At 47.9% G+C, this 25,294-nt stretch overlaps 1 protein-coding gene across 2 annotated transcripts in view; it reads right to left on the reverse strand.

The window, feature by feature from the left end:
* The window catches only part of IDE (insulin degrading enzyme), a 93,056-nt gene extending 88,345 nt beyond the window's left edge, over positions 1-4,711 (reverse strand). For both annotated transcript variants that reach the window (XM_056130388.1, XM_056130387.1), the window contains exon 1: positions 4,552-4,711. In XM_056130388.1, the coding sequence (XP_055986363.1) occupies positions 4,552-4,649 (98 nt within the window). In that variant the 5' untranslated portion in view covers positions 4,650-4,711. The remainder of the gene's footprint in view (positions 1-4,551) is intronic.
* Positions 4,712-25,294: the final 20,583 nt, after the last annotated feature.

Genomic DNA, 25,294 nt, shown 5'->3' on the forward strand with positions numbered 1-25,294 from the left:
ACTACACTACTTTTAAAACTAAACATAGTTTAAAAGCCTAAATCCAGGTATTGGGGCTATTATCTCCAATTTCCCTCGATAATTGAGACAATCACGCATCACCCCAACTTACCCAACAGGGCTCAATTAGAAGGCAATGAGGCTGCTTTTTAAATTTTACACAAATGCATTATGGCATCTCTTTTCTCAAGCAGCAAGAAATGAATGCCCAAACACTGCAACAACAATAGTTCAGAGCCCAGGCTCTGGAGCCAGACAGACAGGCGTTAAATCTTCCACTAGATCTGTGACAATACCTTAAATTCCATTACTTCCTACCATTACATGAAAACTGAGTGCCTTCCTTAAGATTTAAAATACAAACACCTCACATTAGACCCTGAGATCAGTATCTGGAAATAACAAAGATCTGAATATGTGATAGCTCCAGATGTTACTATTTCCTTTCAGAGAACTATGGGCCTGAAAAAGATGGTGCGATGATACAGGCTCTGAAGCAGGTCACGAGTGCAAATGCTGGTGTGTCTGCTGTCAGGTCTCAGGTGCGGTGGGCAGCCCCACTGTTTGTGATCCCCAGAGAAAAGGGGCCCAGAAAACAGCTCCATAGCCTAAAAAAACACCCCGGGGTGGCCAGAGAGATAGTACAGTAGGTGGGCAACTTGCTTTGTATGTTGTCAACCTGGGTTAAATCCTCAGCACCCTGTATGGTCACTGAAGCAACAGCAGAGGGAGGGGTAGGGAGAGATACCACTGAGGAATGTGGCTGAGTTATAAAATTCATGGCTAGCATACATGACCTGAGTGCGATACCTAGTACCAGAAAAACAAAAGCTCATTGGATAAAGAAATTAATACTCATATACGCAATGGACTACTACTTATATGGATTAAAAAAAAAAAAGATGCAATGAGGGGGGTGAGTGTAAGGCACTTGCCTTGCATGCTCCTGACCTGGGTTCTATCCCCTGCTTCCCATTTATCCCCTGGGCACTGCTAGGAGTAATTCCTCCTGAGCGTGCAGCTGGGGGTAACCCCTGAGCATCGCTGAGTGTGGCCCCGAAACAAAACGAACAAGATAAAAACCAGCAGGAGCCAGAGTACAGTGGGTACAGGTAGAGGCAAGTGCATAACAGTACAGGTAATATACAACAGTACAGGCAAATACATAATCCACTTGCCTTGCATGGGACGAATGGGGTTCAAACCCCAGCATCCCAAATGGTCCCCCTGAGTCCATCAGGAGTGATCCCTGGAGCTCAAAGTAAGCACTTAGCACAACCCAGCGGGCGTGGCCCCCCACCCCCCACAAAAAAAAAGAGGGAGAGGGAAGGATGGGGGGGGCGGAGACAGAGAGACAGAGAGCAAGAGAGTATCATGCTGAGTAAGGAAGAGAAAGATCTCTGAGTGAGAGACCAAAAGATCTCTCACCTGTGGAATAGAGAGAAAAAAATTAAAAATTGATCTCTCTCACCTCTGGGATATAAAGAAACTTAGAAAGGAAACAACCAATTCCCAAAGGCAACAGGAAGTGAGACCTAGGCCTTAGAAGGAAACATGCTTCAGGAGGGACGGGGTGGAAACAGAGGGAAGAGGGGACCGTGGGACGAGGCGGAGAGCAGCTGACACTGGCAGAGGATGTGGTAACGGAATGTTTTATGCAGGAAATACTGTAAATCACAGTGTCTACAATGAAATTTTAAAAAAGCACCCAGGGCAGAGGTAGGGAGAGGGCTAATTCTGTGCCACACGTGCACTGAGACGGCCCTGTTACAATCTGAAAGTAATAAATAAAACTACATACGCAGGGCTGAAAGGGAAGGGGCTTTGGGTTCTTGGGGGACAGAGGTGGGTATCCTGGTGTTGGGTGTGGTGTTAAGACTTACGTGCATGAGAAACCATCATGTAACAACAGCATTATAAATCACAAAACCTCCATGAGGGAAAAAAAAAACCAACAAGCTACAAAATAAAAATAAATAGAACTACACCTTAGTGGCCAGAGAGTTCAGCGGGAAGGACACAGATGACCCGGTTATTTGATCCCCAGGATCTGAGCACTGCCAGGAGTGTGATCCCAGAGCACAGAGCCAGGCGTGGCCCTGAGTACAGCTAGTGAGGCTCCCCCCCAAAAAAAAAAGCAACAAAAAAACTACTACACCCTAAAACCACTGTTCTTATTAGACCTAGTCACAAATTTTAGGGTCAAATTTTGTAGATAGGTTGATAGCTCATTCACTATGCTTTGACTCTCACAAGGCTCCTGGCTCTCACTTCTGTGCTGGGGGTGTACCCTGGAGGACCAACCAGTTGGGGGAGGCATACTCTCTCTCACTCTCTCTCTCTCCTTTCCCCTCCCTCCCTCCCCCTCCTTTCCACTCTCTCACCCCTCCCCTCCTTCCCTTCACCTCCCTCCTTCCCTCTCACTCACCCCTTCCTTCCCTCCCCTGCCCCCAAGAGCAAAGTTAGTTCAATGAGTCCTGGACTTCAATTGAGACAGTGAAGAGGGAGAAAAACCACAGAGAAAAGCAAACTGTGTGCAGAATACATGAAAACTAATGGCTTTCTGGGGCCAGAGAAATAGTACAAAGGTTAAAGCGCTTGCCTGGCATGTAACTGCAATCCAGACCCTACTTGGAATCCTACACAACATCTGGTCCCCTGAGCACAGAGCCAGGTGTTGCCCCTGAGCAGATGGGAGAAAAAAAGAAAAAAAGGATGGTTTTCTTGGGGCCAGAGATAGCACAGCAGGTAAAGTGCTTATCTTGCACAAGACTGGGTTAGATCCGTGGCATTCCAGCCCCTGCCAAGTAATCCCTGAGCACAGAGCCAGGAGTAAGCCCTGAACATTTGGTGTGGCCCAAATACACCCTTCCCCCCAAAAAAAGAACTAAACTGAAGGAGGGCCAGGTTATCCTCACAAACCCCATTTCTTTAAGCTCAGAAACCTTCTTGCATGTCTTGGGAGGGAGGAGGAAAAACACGATCCACAGATTTACTTCTTTCCTTTAGGCCTTAGTACCATTAGTACCGGCCTAACAACCGGTTTCTCAGCTTCAGGTTCTCTCTCCACTCCTGACATCCACCACCAAGTCACCAAACTCATTTCCTAAACTACCAGTTTCAGCAGATTATGCCACAGCTCAAAAACTTTTAATGGCTCCCTTCCTTTCCCCTGGAAAAAAGCCCAACTTAAAAAAAAAAAAAAGTCCTGGCCAGCATTATCCGACTTTTATAATGCAGGACTTGTTTGCAACCAAATTCCCCCCTCACCACACCACCCCCACGGAAATCCAAGGAGCCTCATCTACCGTCCCCCCAGCACGAACTGCCACCGTAAGTGGACTAGATCTGCCCAGACCCCCACCAGGGATCCTTCAGAGACCAGCCGGACCCCCTCCTCCCCTCCGTCTCAGCCCCACAAAGTGCTGCCAAAGCACAGGCTCCGCCCACGCTGCCCACCTTTGGCTCAGGATGCAGCAGAGGCGAGAGATAAATTTAGCTGCCAATCACAGCATCTCGATCCGCTCCAAACCCAGCCAAAGTTCCTTGACAGAAGGCCACGTCCTACACCAGGGGGTCCGAGCGAGTCCAGCGCCCCGCATTCGGGAGGTCCTAGCTGTATCAAAGACGAGGATTGGCGGGGAGGGTTCAAGAACACGCACCAAAGGGGTGGGGGGAAAGACGACACTGCCCGTCTCTGCCCACCCCTCTATTCACGGAACGGGGGGTGCTGGGCGTTCGCGAGGGGGCCGCCGCGGTCCAAAAGCCTCGCCCCGCGGCCGGCGGAGCGAGGACGCCACCGGACGGCTGGACAGGCACAGCGGCCCGCGCCCCGATGCCCGGGGCTGGCCACGTCCCCGCCACCGTGGAGAAGCCGCACGATCTTCCTGGGCCTCGCGCGTGTCCCAGGTGTGCTGGGCTGGGCCCCCGGCGACCTCTCCGGCCGCCCCCGGCCCCCGATTCCCGCGCACAGGAAGCCCCGAGCCTCCCCGACTCCCCAAGGCTGGGGCTGGCAAACTTTTTCAGTTCCCTCCCCGCGCCGGCGTGTCCGGAGAGGACTGGCGCGGACTCGGTTTCTCCAAGGGGGGGGGGGGGGGGGTAAAAAAAATCTAAAAAATGCAGAGGTGCGAGGCGGGGAGAAGCGATCTCCGGAGGAGCTCGGATTCCGGGACCCCCGCGCCGGCGACGAGTCCGCCCGGGGCAGGGCCGAGGCGGGGAGGAGGGGGGGGGTGCCCGGTGCGCGGCCCCATCCCCGCGCCGGGGACACACGCGGCGGCCCGAGAGCTCGGGTCCCGGCCCCCCAAGCCGCCCCTCCGCGACGCCCCGCGCGGGGTGGCCAGGCCGCTGAGCGCGCCCGCCCGGGCAGCGCCGGGGCCCGCGCCGGCGGGACGGGCAGCGCGAGGGGCGGCGGCGGCGGCGGCTCCAAGTGCTGAATCACCACTTTGCAGGGCGCGCTCCCCGACACGGTGACCCGCGCGGGCCCCGGCGGGGGGCGGCGGCAGCGGCGGGGGTGCGATGGGGGGGGGGGCCCGGCGCGCCCGCCCCGCTTACCCACACAGGCGCTCGGGGAGCAGCGGCCGGGCGCCGAGCAGGGTGCGGAGGGTGCGGGGCAGCGCGGGATGCAGCAGCCACGCGAGCCCGTTCCGCATAGCCCAGCGGACGCTCCGGGATCGCGGCGGCCGCTTCCTTCTTGCGCCTGGAGCCGGCCCTGCCCACTGCGCATGCTCGGGCCGCCGCGCCGCCGCGCCGCCTCCCGGGAACCGCCGCCGCCCGCGCCGGGCGGGGTGTGCTGGGAGCCGCGGCCGGCCGGGGCGGGGAGGGCGCGGACTGCGGCGCCGGCGAGAGCCGCTCGGGGCCCGGGGTAGCTGCGCGAAGCCCGGCCGCGGGGCGCACTGGCGAGGGGGCAGGCGGGGCCCCCGGATGCGCTGTGACGCGGCGCGGGCCGGCGGGGCGGGGGCGGCGGGGGCTCTGTGAGGGCACAAGGGGCCACGTGGGCCCCCGAGCGAGCAGGTGCTGGCCTCAAGGTCCGCAGCGGCCGCCCGGGCCGGGGTGCGGGGCCGGCGAGGGCCGAGGGAGGCCCGGCTGCCTCCGAAGCGCGCGGTGGCGGCAGGTCAGCGCCACGCCGGGCTCCGGCGTCCGGCGTGGAAACCGGGACTGGCCTGGGGCTGTTGGCGCGCAGGCTGCACTCCGCGGCGGGGCCGGGCCGAGCCCACGCGAGCACCAGCGCGGTCGGTTGCGCAGCTCCACTCGACGCCGCCCCGAGCGTCCTCCACCCTGCACCGGCGGGCCGCTTTCGGTCCGGGTTTGGAAGCCCGGACTCCGCTTCCCAGGGGCATCCGTACCGCGTTCTGCATCCACAAACGCCCACCGAATAGCCACCTTAGCGTGGATGAGACTTCGTATTGCTTGCTTTGCTTTTCTTGTTCTTTTTTTTTTTTTTTTTTTTTTTGCGGGGGTGGCCACACCCCTCCGAGCTCAGAATTTATTCCTGGCTCTGGGGGCCCAAGGATCACTCCTCTGGGGACTTGTGCGGGGAACCATATATGGTGCCTGGGATTACACCCAGGTCAGCTGCATGCAAAGCAAGCACATAACCCGCTGCTGGACGAGTGGCCCTCCATTACATTCTTTATTTATGTTTTTTTCTTGAGTCACCAGGAATTACAAAGTTGTTTATGATTGACTTTCAGCAACATCAATCCCTGCCACGAACGTCCCGTTTCCCTCCCCTCTTCCAGCCTGCCTCTGGACTGCATTTTAGGAATCTCATTGCTAACATCCCCCCCACCCCCCTGCACACACACGCGCGCACACACACACACACACACACACACACACACACACCCCAGTGGCAAGCTGCCGGCTGAAAATCAGTTGGATTTTTTTTTTTTATTTGCTTTTTGGGTCATACCCAGGATGCACAGGGGTTACTCCTGACTCTACACTCAGGAATTACTCCTGGCAGTGCTTGGGGGACCATATGGGATGCCCGGGATTGAACCTGGGTCTGCCGCACAAGGCAAAATGCCCTACCAGCTGTGCTCCGGCTCTTGAAAATCAGTTCTTAAGCTCTTCCTTTGGACATTTGTTGTTTCTATATTTTCTTTATATTTCATATATGAGAGAGATCACTGTCTCTCTCGCTCTCTGACTTCACTCAACACCATTCTTTCTAATCCACGTAGCAGCAAATTGCATGCTTCATCTTTTATCATGGCCGGGTAATATTCCATTGTTTCTTTGTGCACTTATCTGTTCATGGGCACTTGGGTTGTTTTCAGATTTTGGCTATTATGAATAGTGCTGCAATGAACATAGAAGTGCAGATGTCGTTATTGTATTTTGGGGCCCTTGGAGTATATTTCAAGGAATGGAATTGCTGGGTCATATGGAAACTTAATTCCTAGTTTTTTTAGGAATGTTCATATATATCATTTGTATGAGAGTTTTAGAGGAAGAGTGCCATTAGAGAGAGTGACTCTCTTACTTGGGTGCTTTTAGGTTTCTGTTGTGACTCAGCAAGCAACACAACACTAACCACAGTGCCCAAAAGGAGAGAGAGAGAAGTAGAGTTCCTGCCATTGAGGCAGGCTGGGGGTGTGGTGATGGGAGGGAAACTGGGGACACTGGTGCTGGGAAATGTACACTGGTGGAGGGATGGGTGTTGGAACTCTGTCAGACTGAAACCTAATCATGAACTCATGAACAGCTTTGTAAGGATCTATCTCACAGTGATTCTATAAAAAAAAATATTTTAAAAAGTTAATCAGGGGAGGCTGGAGAGATAGCACAGCGGGTAGGGTGTTTGCCTTGCATGAGGCCTACCCGGGTTCGATTCCCAGCATCCCATCCCATATGGTCCCCCAAGCACTGCCCTGAGTGATTCCTGAGTGCATGAGCCAGGAGTAACTCCTGTGCGTTGCTGGGTATGATCCAAAAAGCAAAAAAAGGGGCTGGAGCCATAGCACAGCGGGTAGGGTGTTTGCCTTGCAGGCGGCTAACCCAGGTTCAATTCCCAGCATCCCATATGGTCCCCTGAGCACCGCCAGGAGTAATTCCCAAGTGCATGAGCCAGGAGTAACCCCTGTGCATTGCCGGGTGTGACCCAAAGAGCAAAAATGAAATAAAATAAAATTTTAAAAAAAAAGTTAATCAGCTAGGAAGCAGAGATTGGCACTCTTCAAAAAAAAAAAAGAAAAAAGAAAAAAAAAAAAGGACAAACTACCAGTCCTTTGAATGCAAAATATTTTATTTGAGGAGAATTGCTCTGTTGACACAGTCCTACAGTGCTCACCTTCTTATTCTCCCCTTCTGTTTGCTGCACGCTGTCATCCTGTGCAACAGTAAACAGACTTGCTGGATGAGCACATTCAACATTGAAATAAGCTAATGACTTGTAAAAAAATAAATATTGCTAAAAAAATGCTCTGAATTTCAGCATAGCCTCTAGTGGGGAATTCAGCAGGAGAAATACAACCTTAGCTAAAGTTAAGCCTGGATGGATGAACGCTGTCAAAGACCTTCCAGTCATGATTTTAAGAAATTTTGAGTTAGACCTAATCATTTTGGAGCATCTTGGAACAGTTTCTGTGAATTTAAACAGATTTGTTTTTGTTTAGGGGCCATACCCAGTGCTCAGGCAAAGGCTGGAAATGCTCAGGGAACCATATGGGCTGCTGGGATCGAACTTGTGTCTGCCATGTGCAAGGCAAACACTACCTGATGTACTATCACTGAGTTGATGCATACTTGTTGGGGGCAGGGGTGAGATATTGAGTTACTCCCTGCTCTGTGCTTAGATCCAACCTCAGGCTTTTGAGCATGTGCTCAATTATCTGAGTTCTATTTCTGGCCCTAGCGATAGCACAGCGGTAGGGCGTTTGCCTTACGTGCAGCCAGCCCGGCTGAGCCGGGTTCAATTCCTCCGCCCCCCTCGGAGAGCCCGGCAAGCTACCGAGAGTATCTTGCCCGCACGGCAAAGCCTGGCAAGCTACCCGTGACCTATTTGATATGCCAAACACAGTAACAACAAGTCTCAAAAAAAATGGAGACGTTACTGGGCCCGCTCGAGCAAATCGATGAACAACGGGAGGACAGCATGTGTGTTATAATTACTCAAACCTCCAAAATTCAGGAAATTATTTAAACTATTTAAACAGATCTCTTTGAACTATTAGAAATGCTTACATAGGAATCTTTTTGACCGGGGTGGGGTGACAGTACAGCAGGTAGGATGTCTGCCTTGCACATGCCAACCTAAGTTTCATGCCCGTCCTATGGTGCCCCAGGTCTGCAGGGTGATCCCTGAGCGTAGAGCCAGGAGTAAGCACTGAGCACTGCTGGACATGGCAGAAAAAAAGAGAAAAGGAGACAAAGAGACAAAGAAATGGGGGGTGGGTGGGGAGAGGGGATAATACAGACCAGGAAAATAGATCAAAGGGTTGAATGCATGCTTACATGCAAACCTAGCTTTGGTCTCTGGCACCACATGGTTATCTGAGTACTGCTAGGAATGACACCCAAGCATCAGGTCTGCAGTAGCCACGAACACCTCTGTAGCCGCCAAAACAGAGAAAGGATAAAACCAGAGAGAAAGTTTAGGATTAAATAGGCATTTGTCTTGCATGTGCATGATCCCGGTTCAATCCCTGCCACCAACTATGGTTCCTCCCAGGCACTGTGTGGAGTGATCTGGGAGCACAGAGCCATGAGTAATCCCTTAGTACATCTAGGTATCTAGGTTTAATCCACCAAATGCCTCACTACAAAAAAAGAACACTGTTAATTGAGAGCAGAAAGGAGGTGAGTTGAAAAGAACAATGTAGGCAGATCCGTCTTTAAATTTCACAATTTGGTCTTTAAATTTAACAATCACTAGCTGAAATAGGTACTCCATGCTTACTACAGAGGAAAGTAGTTATATAAAGAAGTAAGAAATTTGTCCACAATTTCACAAAAGGAACAGCTTCCTAGGGCCCAGAAGATGGCTGGGAAGCTTAAAGCACTTGCTCAGCAAAAAATAATGCCACAAGTTTAAATCCCGATGCCTCACAAACACTCAGGCAGTCTAGACAGTGCTGAGGTCTGACATCCAATGGAATCTCAGTGTCCCAGGAAGTGCCTGGGGCAAGCATAAATCCTAAACTCAATCACCTGGGCCCCACATGCTCTGAAATCAGCTTGACTATCTGGAGGGTCTGGGTCCCCTTAGAGTGGATTTGTAATTTGAACTCAGAACTGACTTATTCCAAAACTATGAGTCCTTCTTTCACAAATATTTTTTTCAAATTAAAATAAAATTTTTTTGTTGAGGTATCATGATTCACTCTTTTGTTGACTTAGGAAAAACTATTGATCGACTTCAAGGCACTACATATCATTAAAGGTGATATAAATAACTTAGTGAACTCCAAAAAGTAGTCAAAAATTTTTTTGTTTTAGGGTCACACCCAGTGATGCTCAGGGGTTACTCTTAGCTCGGCACTCAGAAAATACTCCTGGTGGTGCTCAGGGGACCATATGGAATGCTGGGGATCGAACCCTTACCAGCTGTACAATCTTTCCAATGCCCCCTCTCCCCCCATTTTTAATCCTTATGGAGCTTAATTTTTGTGTGTGGGTAAAATAGGAAACAAATGAATAGTGATGAAATATCTAATAAAAATAAAGGGGCTGGAAAGACAATTCAAAGGGCTAGAGTATATGCTTTTTATGTGGTTATCTTAAGTTCAACATCCAGGACTTGCCTGGTCCCCCGGCCCTGGAAGGTCAACCCTCTAGTACTGCTAGATGTGACTCAAAGCCCACAGGTAAAGAAAAGAAAAGAAAAAAGATCAAGATGGAGGAATAATTAGAGAGGAAAATAATTTTTTAAATTTTAACTATTGGGGGGAGGGGGAACCACACCTGGCAGTGCTCAGGGCTTACTCCTGCCTCTGCACTCAGGGATCACTCCTTGTGGACCCAAGTCGACCACATGTAAGGCAAGAACCCTAACCACTGTTCATCTCTCTGGCCCATATTTTCCCTTTTTTGTGGTGCTGAGGATTAAACACGGCTTCCCATGTGCAAAGCATGGAGGCTGGACTCTAACAAGCCCTCTAGGAGGCCTCTCTGACCAGGTGATACTTGAGCAGAGGCGAGAATGATGAAAAGAAGTGAAGATCAGAAATGTAATCTACCCTCAATAGAAGCTTGAGGTGTGAGCCACTGAAGCATCTCATTCAGTTGCCCCAAAGTCATTACTTGCCACAGATGACGATATTAGACCATTCAGGGCTGAGAATCCTAACAGGCCTCAAGACAAATATAAGTCATTTTTGGTTCATCTATGCTATAGTTCATATCCATTAGCCAGAGTAGTGCTTGGTCAGGATTTCCAACAAATTCAGGGGAAAGGAAGTCCACTGGCAGATAGACACTTAATTTCTAATTAGTAACATTCGAAAAACTATGGCCATATCTTTTTTTTTTCTTTTTGTGTCACACCCGGCAATGCACAGGGGTTACTCCTGGCTTTGCACTCAGCAATTACTCCTGGCAGTGCACAAGGGACCATACGAGATGCTGGGAATCGAACTGGGTCAGCTGTGTGCAAGGCAAATGCCCTACCTACTGTACTATAGCTCCAGCCCATATCTTTTGAACTAATCTACTGTCTTATTATACATTCAAAATCAACTGGGGCTGGAGCAATAGCACAGCAGGTAGGGCGTTTGCCTTGCACGCGGCCGACCCGGGTTTGATTCCCAGCATCCCATATGGTCCCCTGAGCACCGCCAGGAGTGACTCCTGAGTGCAGAGCCAGGAGTAACCCTGTGCTTTGCCAGGTGTGACCCAAAAAGCAAAAAAAAAAAAAAAAAAACAACTATAATAATAAAATATTGTGAATTCTCAATCCATCAACATAAAATGTGCTAATATCTAAAGATAATATAAGGGTAGCTAAGAAATTAATAACAAATTTAAATTAAAAGTTGATTTTAGGGGCGAGAGAGTTAGAACGAGGGTTAAGACACTTGTCTTGCATGAGACCAGGTTTAGCGCATGGTCCCTGAGCCCTGCCAGGACTGATCTCTGAACACAGAACCAGGTGTTGCCAGGTGTTCCCCAACTCTCAACAAAAAAGATGTACAGGCTCTAAGGCTAGACTGTAGATGCATTTTTGGGGTAGCTACTATTCAGCTCACCCACTCCCACACTTTACAACTTCTACCACTGTCCAGTGTGCATTGTTGTCAGTTGATGCTGACAAAACTACAATTGAAAGTGGCCTTTATACAACTTTTCCACATTTTCACTCCCCAGCTACCGCAGTGGAATCACCATTCTCTGAACTGCCAGTAGTTTGCTAGTAAAGGCATTAATTTGGATATTTACTTTCCCTATACAGTAGAAGCAACAGATTAAGAGTGACCTCTTCATCACTTTTGTATCTTACATTGAAGCAGGCATAGTGCTTAATAAATGCCAAATGCATGTTTGCTGAATCTGATCAACTCAGATTATAACTAAAATTGATAGATAATATAGGGGATAAGCATATTAAATATCACCATAAGAGGAATAATAAGTAAAATATAGAATTTTGGCATGCTACAGAGAAAAATCCCCTAATTTATTCAATAAATAAATTCCAAAATAAAACAATAAGGAGAGGCCTATGGATTAAATGGAACTTAGAATTGATACGCCATAAACAAACTATAAATTTTCATATGAAAATGTAAGGAGACAGGAAAACCCAAGCCAGGGGACTGGACAGATGAGACAGTGGGTGAAGTGCTTGCCTTGCACATGTCTGACCCAGGTTCTGTCCTCAGCACCAGCACTCCAGATGCAACCCTAAGTCCCACCAAGAGTGATCCCTGAGCACAGAGGCAAGAGTAAGCCCTGAGCACTGCCAGCTATGGCCTTACCCCTACCCCCACCAAAGCACTGTCCTCCCATTGTTCATCGATTTGCTCGAGTGGGCCCAGTAACGTCTCCATTGTGAGACTTGTTGTTACTGTGTTTGGCATATCGAATACGTCACGGGCGGCTTGCCAGGCTTTGCCATGCAGGCAAAATACTCTTGGTATACTACCTGTATATGATTCTTTTTTTTTTAACGTAGGAGTATTGCTATTTATTCAGCCATTGATTAGGCTGATTGAATTGGGCACTGTATGTAACTCTTATGTTAAGAATTGCTATTAAGTATAATGATTAAGCTATTATTTATTTATTTTGGCTCCAGAGCATACATATAGATCATGGAAAACTGGGAATATCTTTAGAATTGCACACGTATACATATGTGCTGACCGAGCAGATCTACTTCTGATTATATCCAGCAGAGATTTGGGCAAATGGTTATGAAAATATAGGTACAGAGTGCTCTCAGGAGCCTGATTAATAATAGTCCCAAAATGGAAGCAACCAAAAGTCTCTCAGTCATAAAATGCAAAAAATAAAGCAGGAAATCATTCACGCAGTAGAGTGCTGTAACTGCTCACTACCGGCAATCACCTAAAATAAAAACCCAAAAACTGTGAAATGCAAAGAAAATGAACAAAAATTTCACTTAACAATATGGATGAACCTCATAAACATGTGAAAAGATAGACACAACAGAGCATATAGCGCAGTCATCAAGCACTTGTTTGCTTGTGTGAAGCCCTGGGTTTGATTTCTGGCACCACATGGTGTCCTGAGCACTGCCTAGAGTACGTATGTTTTGTTTTTAGGTTGTACTTGTAGTGCTTAAGGCTTACGCCTGACACTATGCTTCGAGATGACTCCCGTGAGTCTCAGGAGACACAGGGTTTTGGGGATTGAATCCAGGTTGGGTGCAGATAAGGCAAGTGCCCTACCCACTGCACTATCTCTCCAGTCCCATTGCAAGGATTTGATTAAAAATAATTCAGTGGAAAGGAGGAGAGGCAAATGGAGTGTAAATAAAATAACGTTGACCATAAGCTGATATTAAATTTTGGTAATGGATACCTGGGAGATTTATTATGTTACTCTCTGCTTTTTGTATACGTTTGAAATTTTCCATGATCCGAAGCTTTATAAATGGGTGCTAGCTTTAAGTACAGTACTGGCAATAAAATATCTAAAAGCAACATGAATTTTTAAAAACATTTATAGAAAAGTGATTTATTAATTATTGATTTGTTTGTTGAAAGTTTTTCTAAATGATTCATACCTGATTGTAGTTCTTAAAGGTAAATTTGAGTTATTTTATAACTCTATAGTAACAAGAATTCATGTAAGTCTATAGTTCATAGGCCAGAGAAGACTATAGAGCAGGTAGGGCATTTGCCTTGTGTGATAGGTTTGCCAACAGAGTTTGATCTCCAGCCCGACAAATGGTCCCTTGACCATGGCCAGGAGTGATCTCTTAGCACAGAATGAGAAAAAAGCCCTGAGTACAGTCAGGCATGGAACCCCCCTCCCCCCAACCTATAATTTATGAGCCCAAGATGTGATTCAGTGTAGAACACACAGCTTGCATGTGTGTTCAAACACAGGCCTGGGTTTGACCCCTAGCACTGTGTGATCCCCTGAACCCAACTGGGTATGACTCCAAAGCAAAAGAAACAAAAAAGCCAATTAGAGTAATATTAGGGTTCTTAAGGTAGTTTTTCTGCTATCTGGCTTCTCCCATGTAATATTTCTTTTTTGTTCATTTGTTTGTTTTGTTTCTGAGCCATACCCAGCTGTGCTCAGGGCGTACTCCTGGCTGTTCTCTCAGGGATCACTCCTGGCAGAGCTTGGGGCTCAGGAGACCATAGATGATGCCATCGATTGAACCCAGGTCTGTTGCATCAAGGCAAGCACTCGATCCACTGTACTATCACTATGGCCCCAAAAGATCATACAATTTAATTTTTTTAAATTAAATTTATTTATTATTGTTATTTTTTTTGCTTTTTGGGTTACACCCGGCAATGCACAGGGGTTAACTCCTGGATCTGCACTCAGGAATTACTCCTGGCGGTGATCAGGGGACCATATGGGATGCTGGGAATCGAACCTGGGTCAGCCACGTGCAAGGCAAACACCCTACCCTCTGAGCTATCACTCCAGCCCCCCGATCATACAATTTTAAATGTTTATGAAGACCTTTGAAATATCAGGAATTACACTTATTTTATATTAAAATTCAAGATGCATGTTGATGGTACTCAGGACTTACTTTTGGCTCTGTGCTCAGGGATCACTCCTGGAGATACTGGGGGAAACATAAGCTATGCCAGAGACCAAATTGCAGGATATCACATGCAAGACAAGTACCAGAACCATTGCACCATCTCTCTAACCCAACACGGTAATTCTATTTAAGCCACTTGATGGGTTGAATTTTGGCTTTCCCAGCACTATTAGGGATCACCAGGACTACACCTGACAGTGCTCAGGAGGCCAATCAGTGCCAGGGATCAAGCCAGGGCTCTGTGTACCCCGGCGTGACCCCTCGCCCTTTAAGTTGTCTCCCCCGCCCTGTACTTAATCTTTGCCAGATTCCTCTGCAAAGTTATTGCCCCCCATTTTGCCTTTACAATAGCAATTTGTGAAGATTTCAATTTCTCCAGCAAGTATCCATTAATATATATAGAGAAAGTGGCAGTGCCAGGGATTGAAGCCAGGCCACCAAACACAGGAAGTATGCACTTAACAGCTGAGCCACAAATAGAAATCTATATTTAGGTTATTATGCCTATTCACAGCTAAGCACTTTGTCTAGTGAGATTTTTCCCCCTTTCTTTTTGTCTATTCTGTAGTTAATAACTACCCAGTTTGATTATTTTTCCTTGTACATTTCCTAAATTTTCTTGTAGTTTCTAGTATATGCTCTTGGTAAAACTTTCTACCAACTCAAGTAACATCCAAAGTGTCTCAGTTTCATGCCATTCCTGATTGGCCTATATTCTAGGCCTGTTGCACCCAAACCATCCCAATTAAGTGCTCTTTTTCCTCTTGGGTTGAATACCGTGTTTATGGGATCTCATTTGTGTTCTTTTTCTTGTGTTTTTCCCTTATTGAGGTGGAGCACATTATTCTGAGAAAAAGCACAGAGGAAATATATTTCTTGAGAATTTGTCTGAAGATTTGATTCTTCCCTGGTGCCTGATTGTGACATAGGCTAGATGTAGAATTCCAGAAAGTATTACTGCAGACTTTTTCCAAGGGGCACATTACTTTCCACTGGCTGCTATAATAATCATCACAAACCTGGTGGTGTAAAATGGCAGAAATTTATCTTCCACAATATGGAGGCCAGAAGCCAGTTATAGCTTCTCACTCTGTCACATTTCCAGCCTTTTTCTTAGGGATACTTGTGTTTACAGTAAATAACCTCCCCACCCCCACCCATTAATTCAGAATAATCTCCCATCTCAAAATTATCTCTACAAATACCCTTTTTATTTCATAAGGTAATAGTCAAAAGAATTAGGATTTTTTGGTGATTGTTATTTAGCCTACCACAGGAAAAAAAATCATGAAATGTTTTATCTATTTCTAAGTCCTGCTACTGCACTATCTGATCCTGATATTTTTCCTCCCCCCATTTTTCTTTCTTAAAAAATATTTAGGGGCACACCTGGCTGTGCTGAGGACTTAATCCTGGTTCTGAGCTCAGAGATCACTCGTGGTGGGTTGGGGGACCATATGGGTTGCTGGTGATCAAACCTGGGTTGACTGCATAAGAGATAAGCACTCTACTTGCTGTACTATCTCTCCAATCCCTTTTAAAAAATTGGGGGCCACCCAGCGCCATCTTACAGCACACAGCAGCAAAGAAGAAAACTGGCTGGAGGGCCCCACAGCTCCTGGAGAATGCTCCGGGCTCCAAACAGAGCCGATATTACTGGGAGGTCCCAGATGGGGTAGGTGCTGTCTCTCTGCCTTCTCCAGATGGAATTCCGGTGACCATGAGCTTCTACAAGCATGGCTCAGGCATGCGGATACCAGGACAATTTTTCCAAACTGTGTGGCCGCTTATGCGGCTGTGAGACATTTCCTGATATGCAAAGTGATCGATGGAAAGTAAATGATCTAGCGTTTCTCTCTGAAAATCAAGCTTGAATGGTGGTGGGAAAATCTGAGGAAAAGATAATGCCCAACCGAAATACATCTGGACTGTGTATTTAACTATGGTGCTATGCCGCCCTGGGATGGAAAGGGTGTCTGTCCCTCCGCCTCTCCCCCTTTGCGGCAGCGACAGGGTAACCTGCATCTTTTAGAACCTAGTGAACCGCCAGGTATGAGACTGTATTGACGAGGCTCATGGAGCTTCATGGGATGGGGGGTGGAATCGGCCCTGCTCCCTGCCACGACAATGCTCTGGGTTGCCACCCTCAAACACCTCCTCCAGCTTCTGACCGACCATGAACCCAGAGGCACACAAACCAATCTTGGAACCCAGGGGCTTCTGGCAGTAATCCCTCTAGGTTTATTACTAAAATATCAGAAATCCAAATTCATGTGGCCGCCGCTATTGTGGCCACTGAACATCATATGCTCTTCATAATCAACAATAGAAAACAAATTTTCTAATGATGTCTTTGTCTAAAATATAATGTTGGGGAAAGTTCCAAATAACAATGGTGGGTCTTTTGTCGTAATATTGAATGTGACCAACATAGAGAGAGAGAGAGAGAGTAAAGTGGAAATCTACCAACAGGCAGGGGGTGGGTGGGAGGGGGGTATACTGGGGTTCTTGGTGGTGGAAAATGTGCACCGGTGAAGGAACGGGTGTTTGATTATTGTATGACCGACTGAGACTTGAACTGAAAGGCTTTGTTACTGTTCTCATGGCGATTCAACAACAACAAAAAAAGGAAGGAAGGAAGAAAGAAAGGAAGAAAGAAAGAAAGAAAGAAAGAAAGAAAGAAAGAAAGGAAAAAAATTGGGGGACAGAGTAATACTACAGCTGGTATTTACCTTGCATGTGACTGACTGGGGTTCAATCTCCTGTACCATATATGGTCCCCAAGTCAGCAGGAGTGATCTATGAGCTCAGAGCTAGAGTAAATTCTGAGCACAACTGGCTGTCTTCCCCAAAATAAAAACAAATAAAAAGATCTTCAGAATTGACCACCAGAAGTTCAATGCTTTTCCCCATGAAAAGTCTACCTAACTTCACTTGTACAAAGAATTCAAAATCAGGGCAAGTATGGAAAAGGTGCACAGATAACCCATCTCAAAGTGACGGAGTGCTCTGTCCAAGCCCACAGAACCTCTCTCCCCGTGTTTCCCAATCACCTTATCTTATTTCACCACTCCTCTCTTTCCTGAAATTCATTTCTGCAAGGAAAATGATTTTTCTGGAAATCCATGGTAGAATTTAATTTGTGTGTGTGTATGTGCGCTCGTGCTAGCTGGGCTCAGGGCTTACTATTGGTTATGTGCTGGCAGGGCATGGGGGTCCATATGTGGTGGTGGTTTTTACCACCTAGCCTCTACACGCCCTCCCCCCCCCCCAAAAAAAAATCAGGTGTCAGGGATCAGGGAGCATTTCCCATGCTGGATGGAATATGCACGACTCACCCGCAGTTTTCTCACCATTGTATGGTGCAGGTGCTCAAAGCAGAGCACCAGTCCTGAATATCCCCAGGCAACAAAGGTGGGTAGACTCCGAGGCTACCAACTCTTCTCCCGCACTTCAAGTGAGTCACTGCAACAGTAGGACGCAGTGATCAAGGGTTCTGGTTATCACCATGTCTTCAGAGAAAGATTATGGGAGCTAGATAGATAATACAGGGGTTTAAGTGCTTGCTTTGCATGTGGACAACTCCAGTTGGGTTTGATCCCCAGCACAGCTGGGTGGGCTCCCCTCTAATCCTCCTCAAAATGGAAAGTTTATGGTTGACGTATGGGGGATAAAGAGCTGACTTTTCTCCGTTGTTTGTTTAGGGGCTTCATGGTGGTGTTCCACCACAGCACTTTCATTGTTTTTGGGTCACACATGGCAGTGCTCAGGGATCACTCCAGGTGGTGCTCAGGAGACCAAATGCAGTTCCAGGGACTGAATCCCCCTCCGCCCCCCCTCCCCTCCCCGCGTGCAAGGCCAGCTCCTTAACTCCTCTCTCTCCGACCCCCATAGCAGCACTTTGTTAAAAGTGATTGAACCTGGGCCTTATGCACGCGATGCATGTGCTCAACCCTCTTGGGCCTAAGAGTTCACTTCCAAAGAGGTCCACTTTGAATCTCAGTGAGCCATTTAAGAGGAGATCTTGGTAAAAACTACTGGCTGTGCAGAATACAGATGACCAACATCTAAGCTGTTTCCTTGGAGAAGTGAGGAGGTTGGAAGCTTAGGAACTTTGGGGGACTGAGAGCCTTTCCTCCCATGGGATGGTATTTAAGCTAAAATGGTATCAACAACTTATTGATAGGTTAACACTTAGAAGATCAGCTCCAGCACAAGTCAGAGGTCCAGTATTTCCTGGGCATGGGCCAACCCCAAGCACACCCCAGAAGCTCAAAGCAGCCTCCGTGGGAAGCAGGAGATTGGTACCCAGTAACCCATATCTCCTTGACACATCCTAATGATGATCATTATTATTCCTTTGGTCTTTTGACCACAGCACTTTCATTGTTTTTTTTATTTATTAATTGAATCACCTTGGGAAAGGTTACAAAGCTTTCAGGTTTAGGTCTCAGTCATGCAAATATCAAACACATTTCCCTTTACCAACACTTATTTTTTACCATGAAGAACCCCAATAAAACCCCATCCCCCACCCCTCCCAGTCCCTGTGGGGCAGATGAATTCTAGTTAACACTCTATCTGCTTTGATTAGATTCATTGTTTCAATAAAAGATTCACCACTATTATTTAGAGTTTACCCCCCCCCCCCATCAGACATGCTGAAAAAGCATTGTGAAGTGATTTGCTTTCTACAGCTGGGTTCAAGAATTAAATGTTGGTTTTGGATTTCTGCTATTTTACTTATTGACCCTGGAAGTATTTCTACTGAAAGTCAGATAGTTAAGAAATTGGTTTCTGTGCACTGGAGACGTGGCCAGCACTTTCATTGTTTTTGGGTCACACATGGCAGTGCTCAGGGATCACTCCAGGTGGTGCTCAGGAGACCAAATGCAGTTCCAGGAACTGAATCCCCCTTTGCCCCCCTCCCCTCCCCGCGTGCAAGGCCAGCTCCTTAACTCCTCTCTCTCCGACCCCCATAGCAGCACTTTGTTAAAAGTGATTGAACCTGGGCCTTATGCATGCGATGCATGTGCTCAACCCTCTTGGGCCTAAGAGTTCACTTCCAAAGAGGTCCACTTTGAATCTCAGTGAGCCATTTAAGAGGAGATCTCGGTAAAAACTACTGGCTGTGCAGAATACAGATGACCAACATCTAAGCTGTTTCCTTGGAGAAGTGAGGAGGTTGGAAGCTTAGGAACTTTGGGGGACTGAGAGCCTTTCCTCCCATGGGATGGTATTTAAGCTAAAATGGTATCAACAACTTATTGATAGGTTAACACTTAGAAGATCAGCTCCAGCACAAGTCAGAGGTCCAGTATTTCCTGGGCATGGGCCAACCCCAAGCACACCCCAGAAGCTCAAAGCAGCCTCCATGGGAAGCAGGAGATTGGTACCCAGTAACCCATATCTCTTTGACACATCCTAATGATGATCATTATTATTCCTTTGGTCCTTTGACCACAGCACTTTCATTGTTTTTGGGTCACACATGGCAGTGCTCAGGGATCACTCCAGGTGGTGCTCAGGAGACCAAATGCAGTTCCAGGGACTGAATCCCCCTTCGCGCCCCTCCCCTCCCCGCGTGCAAGGCCAGCTCCTTAACTCCTCTCTCTCTCCGACCTCCATAGTAGCACTCTGCTAAAAGTGATTGAACCTGGGCCTTATGCACGCGATGCATGTGCTCAACCCTCTGGGGCCTAAGAGTTCACTTCCAAAGAGGTCCACTTTGAATCTCAGTGAGCCATTTAAGAGGAGATCTCGGTAAAAACTACTGGCTGTGCAGAATACAGATGACCAACATCTAAGCTGTTTCCTTGGAGAAGTGGGGAGGTTGGAAGCTTAGGAACTTTGGGGGACTGAGAGCCTTTCCTCCCATGGGATGGTATTTAAGCTAAAATGGTATCAACAACTTATTGATAGGTTAACACTTAGAAGATCAGCTCCAGCACAAGTCAGAGGTCCAGTATTTCCTGGGCATGGGCCAACCCCAAGCACACCCCAGAAGCTCAAAGCAGCCTCCGTGGGAAGCAGGAGATTGGTACCCAGTAACCCATATCTCCTTGACACATCCTAATGATGATCATTATTATTCCTTTGGTCTTTTGACCACAGCACTTTCATTGTTTTTTTTTTTTATTTATTGAATCACCTTGGGAAAGATTACAAAGCTTTCAGGTTTAGGTCTCAGTCATGCAAATATCAAACACATTTCCCTTTACCAACACTTATTTTTTACCATGAAGAACCCCAATAAAACCCCACCCCCCACCCCTCCCAGTCCCTGTGGGGCAGATGAATTCTAGTTAACACTCTATCTGCTTTGATTAGATTCATTGTTTCAATAAAAGATTCACCGCTATTATTTAGAGTTTACCCCCCCCCCCCATCAGACATGCTGAAAAAGCATTGTGAAGTGATTTGCTTTCTACAGCTGGGTTCAAGAATTAAATGTTGGTTTTGGATTTCTGCTATTTTACTTATTGACCCTGGAAGTATTTCTACTGAAAGTCAGATAGTTAAGAAATTGGTTTCTGTGCACTGGAGACGTGGCCAGCACTTTCATTGTTTTTGGGTCACACATGGCAGTGCTCAGGGATCACTCCAGGTGGTGCTCAGGAGACCAAATGCAGTTCCAGGGACTGAATCCCCCTTCGCCCACCTCCTCTCCCCGCGTGCAAGGCCAGCTCCTGAACTCCTCTCTCTCTCCGACCCCCATAGCAGCACTCTGTTAAAAGTGATTGAACCTGGGCCTTATGCACGCGATGCATGTGCTCAACCTCTTGGGCCTAAGAGTTCACTTCCAAAGAGGTCCACTTTGAATCTCAGTGAGCCATTTAAGAGGAGATCTCGGTAAAAACTACTGGCTGTGCAGAATACAGATGACCAACATCTAAGCTGTTTCCTTGGAGAAGTGAGGAGGTTGGAAGCTTAGGAACTTTGGGGGACTGAGAGCCTTTCCTCCCATGGGATGGTATTTAAGCTAAAATGGTATCAAGAACTTATTGATAGGTTAACACTTAGAAGATCAGCTCCAGCACAAGCTCTTTGTTAAAAAAAAAAAGTCTTAAGAATTACAATCCCGGCTTGCCTTCCCGCGCTACTATTGTATGGTGCAGGTGCTCAAAGCAGAGCACCAGTCCTGAATATCCCCGGGCACCAAAGGTGGGTAGACTCCGAGGCCACCAACTCTCTTCTCCCACACTTCAAGTGAGTCGCTGCAACAGCTGGATGCAGTGATCAAGGGTTCTGAGCACATGCTTTGCGTGCATAAGGCCCAGGTTTGCGTGATCTCTGCTCTTTACCCGCCCTAGCTCCCTCATTCTCGCAACCCCCCGAGACGCTAATTATCGCTTTACAGAAGAAACGTGCGACGAGGGCCAGGCCGCTTTGCAGAGCTGAGTCGGCGGAGGGGAGCGGCGCTGGCCACGCCCCGCGGGCGGGCCCGATGACGTCACGGGGACCCGTGGTGCCCCGCGCGGCCGCGCTGCCATTGGCCCGGCGGCCCGGGCGCCCTGTTCAAATTCAGGCGCCGAGGCGTTTCTCGGCGTTTCTTCGCAGGCTCCGGGCGCCGGAGCAGGAAGAGCGGCTGTTGCTCGCGTCTCGGTCCGGTGCCGGAGAAGAGCCCAGGCCGGATCCCGCCCCGAAGGCCTGCCGGCGCGCCGCCGCCGACGCCCGCCGCCCCCGCCGAGCGCCCCGCGCCCCCGCGCCCGCCTGGACCTCGGCCTCCCGTCGCGCCGCCATGGCGTCCCAGCCCAGCTCCTCGGCCAAGAAGAAGGACGAGAAGGGCAAGAACATCCAGGTGGTCGTGAGGTGCAGGTAGGCCGAGCCCGGCGGGGTCGGACTCCGGGGCGGGGGGGTGGCGGTCCTGCGCGCCCCCCAGAAGGGGTTTCCGTGGGCGAGTTCTCGCCGCCCCGGGCGGTGGTGCGGGAAAGCAGCCCGGGTCGCCGCGAGCGCCTGCTCTTGCAGGAGCGAGAACGTCACACACACACACACACACACACATCCAAAACCCGAGACCGACAAGGGTTCACACATGCACACGCACACAACACGTACACAGCAAACGCACGCACTTACACCCAAAATCCGATATTGACAAGGGCTTGGATATCTACACACACACACACACACACACACACACACATCCAAAACTCGAGACCGACAAGGGTTCACACATGCACACGCACACAACACGTACACAGCAAACGCACACACTTACACCCAAAATCCGATATTGACAAGGGCTTGGATATCTACACACACACACACACACACACACACACACACATCCAAAACTCGAGACCGACAAGGGTTCACACATGCACACGCACACAACACGTACACAGCAAGCGCACACTCTTACACCCAAAATCCGATATTGACAAGGGCTTGGATATCTACACACACACACACACACACACATCCAAAACCCGAGACCGACAAGGGTTCACACATGCACACGCACACAACACGTACACAGCAAACGCACACTCTTACACCCAAAATCCGATATTGACAAGGGCTTGGATATCTACACACACACACACACACACACCCAAAACCCGAGACCGACAAGGGTTCACACATGCACACGCACACAACACGTACACAGCAAGCGCACACTCTTACACCCAAAATCCGATATTGACAAGGGCTTGGATATCTACACACACACACACACACACACCCAAAACCCGAGACCGACAAGGGTTCACACATGCACACGCACACAACACGTACACAGCAAACGCACGCACTTACACCCAAAATCCGATATTGACAAGGGCTTGGATATCTACACACACACACACACACACACACACACACATCCAAAACTCGAGACCGACAAGGGTTCACACATGCACACGCACACAACACGTACACAGCAAACGCACACACTTACACCCAAAATCCGATATTGACAAGGGCTTGGATATCTACACACACACACACACACACACACACACACACATCCAAAACTCGAGACCGACAAGGGTTCACACATGCACACGCACACAACACGTACACAGCAAGCGCACACTCTTACACCCAAAATCCGATATTGACAAGGGCTTGGATATCTACACACACACACACACACACACATCCAAAACCCGAGACCGACAAGGGTTCACACATGCACACGCACACAACACGTACACAGCAAACGCACACTCTTACACCCAAAATCCGATATTGACAAGGGCTTGGATATCTACACACACACACACACACACACCCAAAACCCGAGACCGACAAGGGTTCACACATGCACACGCACACAACACGTACACAGCAAGCGCACACTCTTACACCCAAAATCCGATATTGACAAGGGCTTGGATATCTACACACACACACACACACACACCCAAAACCCGAGACCGACAAGGGTTCACACATGCACACGCACACAACACGTACACAGCAAGCGCACACACTTACACCCAAAATCCAATATTGACAAGGGCTTGGATATCTACACACACACACACACACATCCAAAACCCGAGACCGACAAGGGTTCACACATGCACACGCACACAACACGTACACAGCAAACGCACACACTTACACCCAAAATCCGATATTGACAAGGGCTTGGATATCTACACACACACACACACACACACACACACACACAACCAAAACCGATACCGACAAGGGTTCACACATGCACACGCACACAACACGTACACAGCAAACGCACACACTTACACCCAAAATCCGATATTGACAAGGGCTTGGATATCTACACACACACACACACGCACACACACACACACTGACAAGGACTTGGGTATCTACTTCGACGTGCCTCTCTCCTTGTGGTTCTTTCGTTTCCGTAAAGCGGCACGCACCCTTGCCCGACTTCAGCACTGTCGCTGAGTTTGCCAGGCTTTTCTCCCCCCTCACTTTTGGAGACATGATCTTAGAAAACTTGTGTTCCTTTGCTATAGAGTGATGTTTTCCTGATTCCTGCTGGATGAGTAAATATCGCGTTTTTAAAAATTAAGAATGCTTGTTTTTGAGCGAATCAAGAAGACAACTAGACAGTGAAGCTGTTTGGTGGTGCTGCAAATAGATCTTTCCTACACCCAAGGAATGGGCTTGGAGATGTTCAACTCTCCCCTGATCCAACTTTAAATAACTACCCAATTTTTACCTGATTTTTAAATATTTGGGGGGTGTGGAGGGTTTCAGCTGTGCCGAGCGGTGCTCCAGAGGCCTTGTGTGTATGCGGTCCAAGGTTAGCTGCATGCAAGGCAAGTGCCTTAGCCCCTGTACTGAGCCTCCACACCCAGTTTTTCAGTGGACTAGAAAAGGAAGACACTATTCCAACGTTCAGGGAACCTATGCTTAGAGATTTGCTTATTAAAAGGTCCTCCAATTTACTGATCTGTGTTTTGTTTGTTTTTGTGGCCATTTAAAAAATTCTACCAACTACCCACACAGAAAATTGTAAATTAGCAAGTATTCTAAAATTAAGAAGTTGTTTAAAAATGTATCAGTAAACTTGGTTATTGCTGTCTCGGGTTTGGCGACTTGAGTTGTAGCTGTCAGGGGTGACCATTACTTGCTTTGTAAAATATGTGCCAGAGAGAAAATGTGGTGGATCTTTTTAGGGAGATATCCTTAGTTGCCTTCAAGGGTTTCTGTTAAGTTACTTTTCTGAAGAGTTAAAAAAAAAATTTCAACCCATATTGCAGCTGCAAACTTTTAGTTGATTTTGGTATTTGAAAGTAGTATTTTGATTGTTTAAGGCGATCTTTGTTGAGTTTTAATTTCTTCTTTTTCTCATTTTTGGTTAGTTACAGAACATACCAGACCTATGTAATAAACATAGGTTTATTTCATTCTTTACCATCGGTCAAATTCCAGTTTAACGTTACCCAGAACTTCCCCTTTTTGTTTCCACTTTTGTGTTTGCCTCACCCTATGATGTTTGGGGTCTACCTTTGGCTTTGTGCTGCAGGTTGTTTGGGTGGTCAGTGGACCATACACTGTCTGGATCTAACTGTGCTGGTTGCATTACAAGAAAGCCTCCTTAATCTCTGTATCAGGTCACTGAATTTCATGTCTATATCCCTA

The sequence above is a fragment of the Sorex fumeus genome, unplaced genomic scaffold (genome assembly GCF_029834395.1).
Source record: "Sorex fumeus unplaced genomic scaffold, SorFum_2.1 ptg000078l, whole genome shotgun sequence".
Taxonomy (NCBI): Eukaryota; Metazoa; Chordata; class Mammalia; order Eulipotyphla; family Soricidae; genus Sorex; species Sorex fumeus.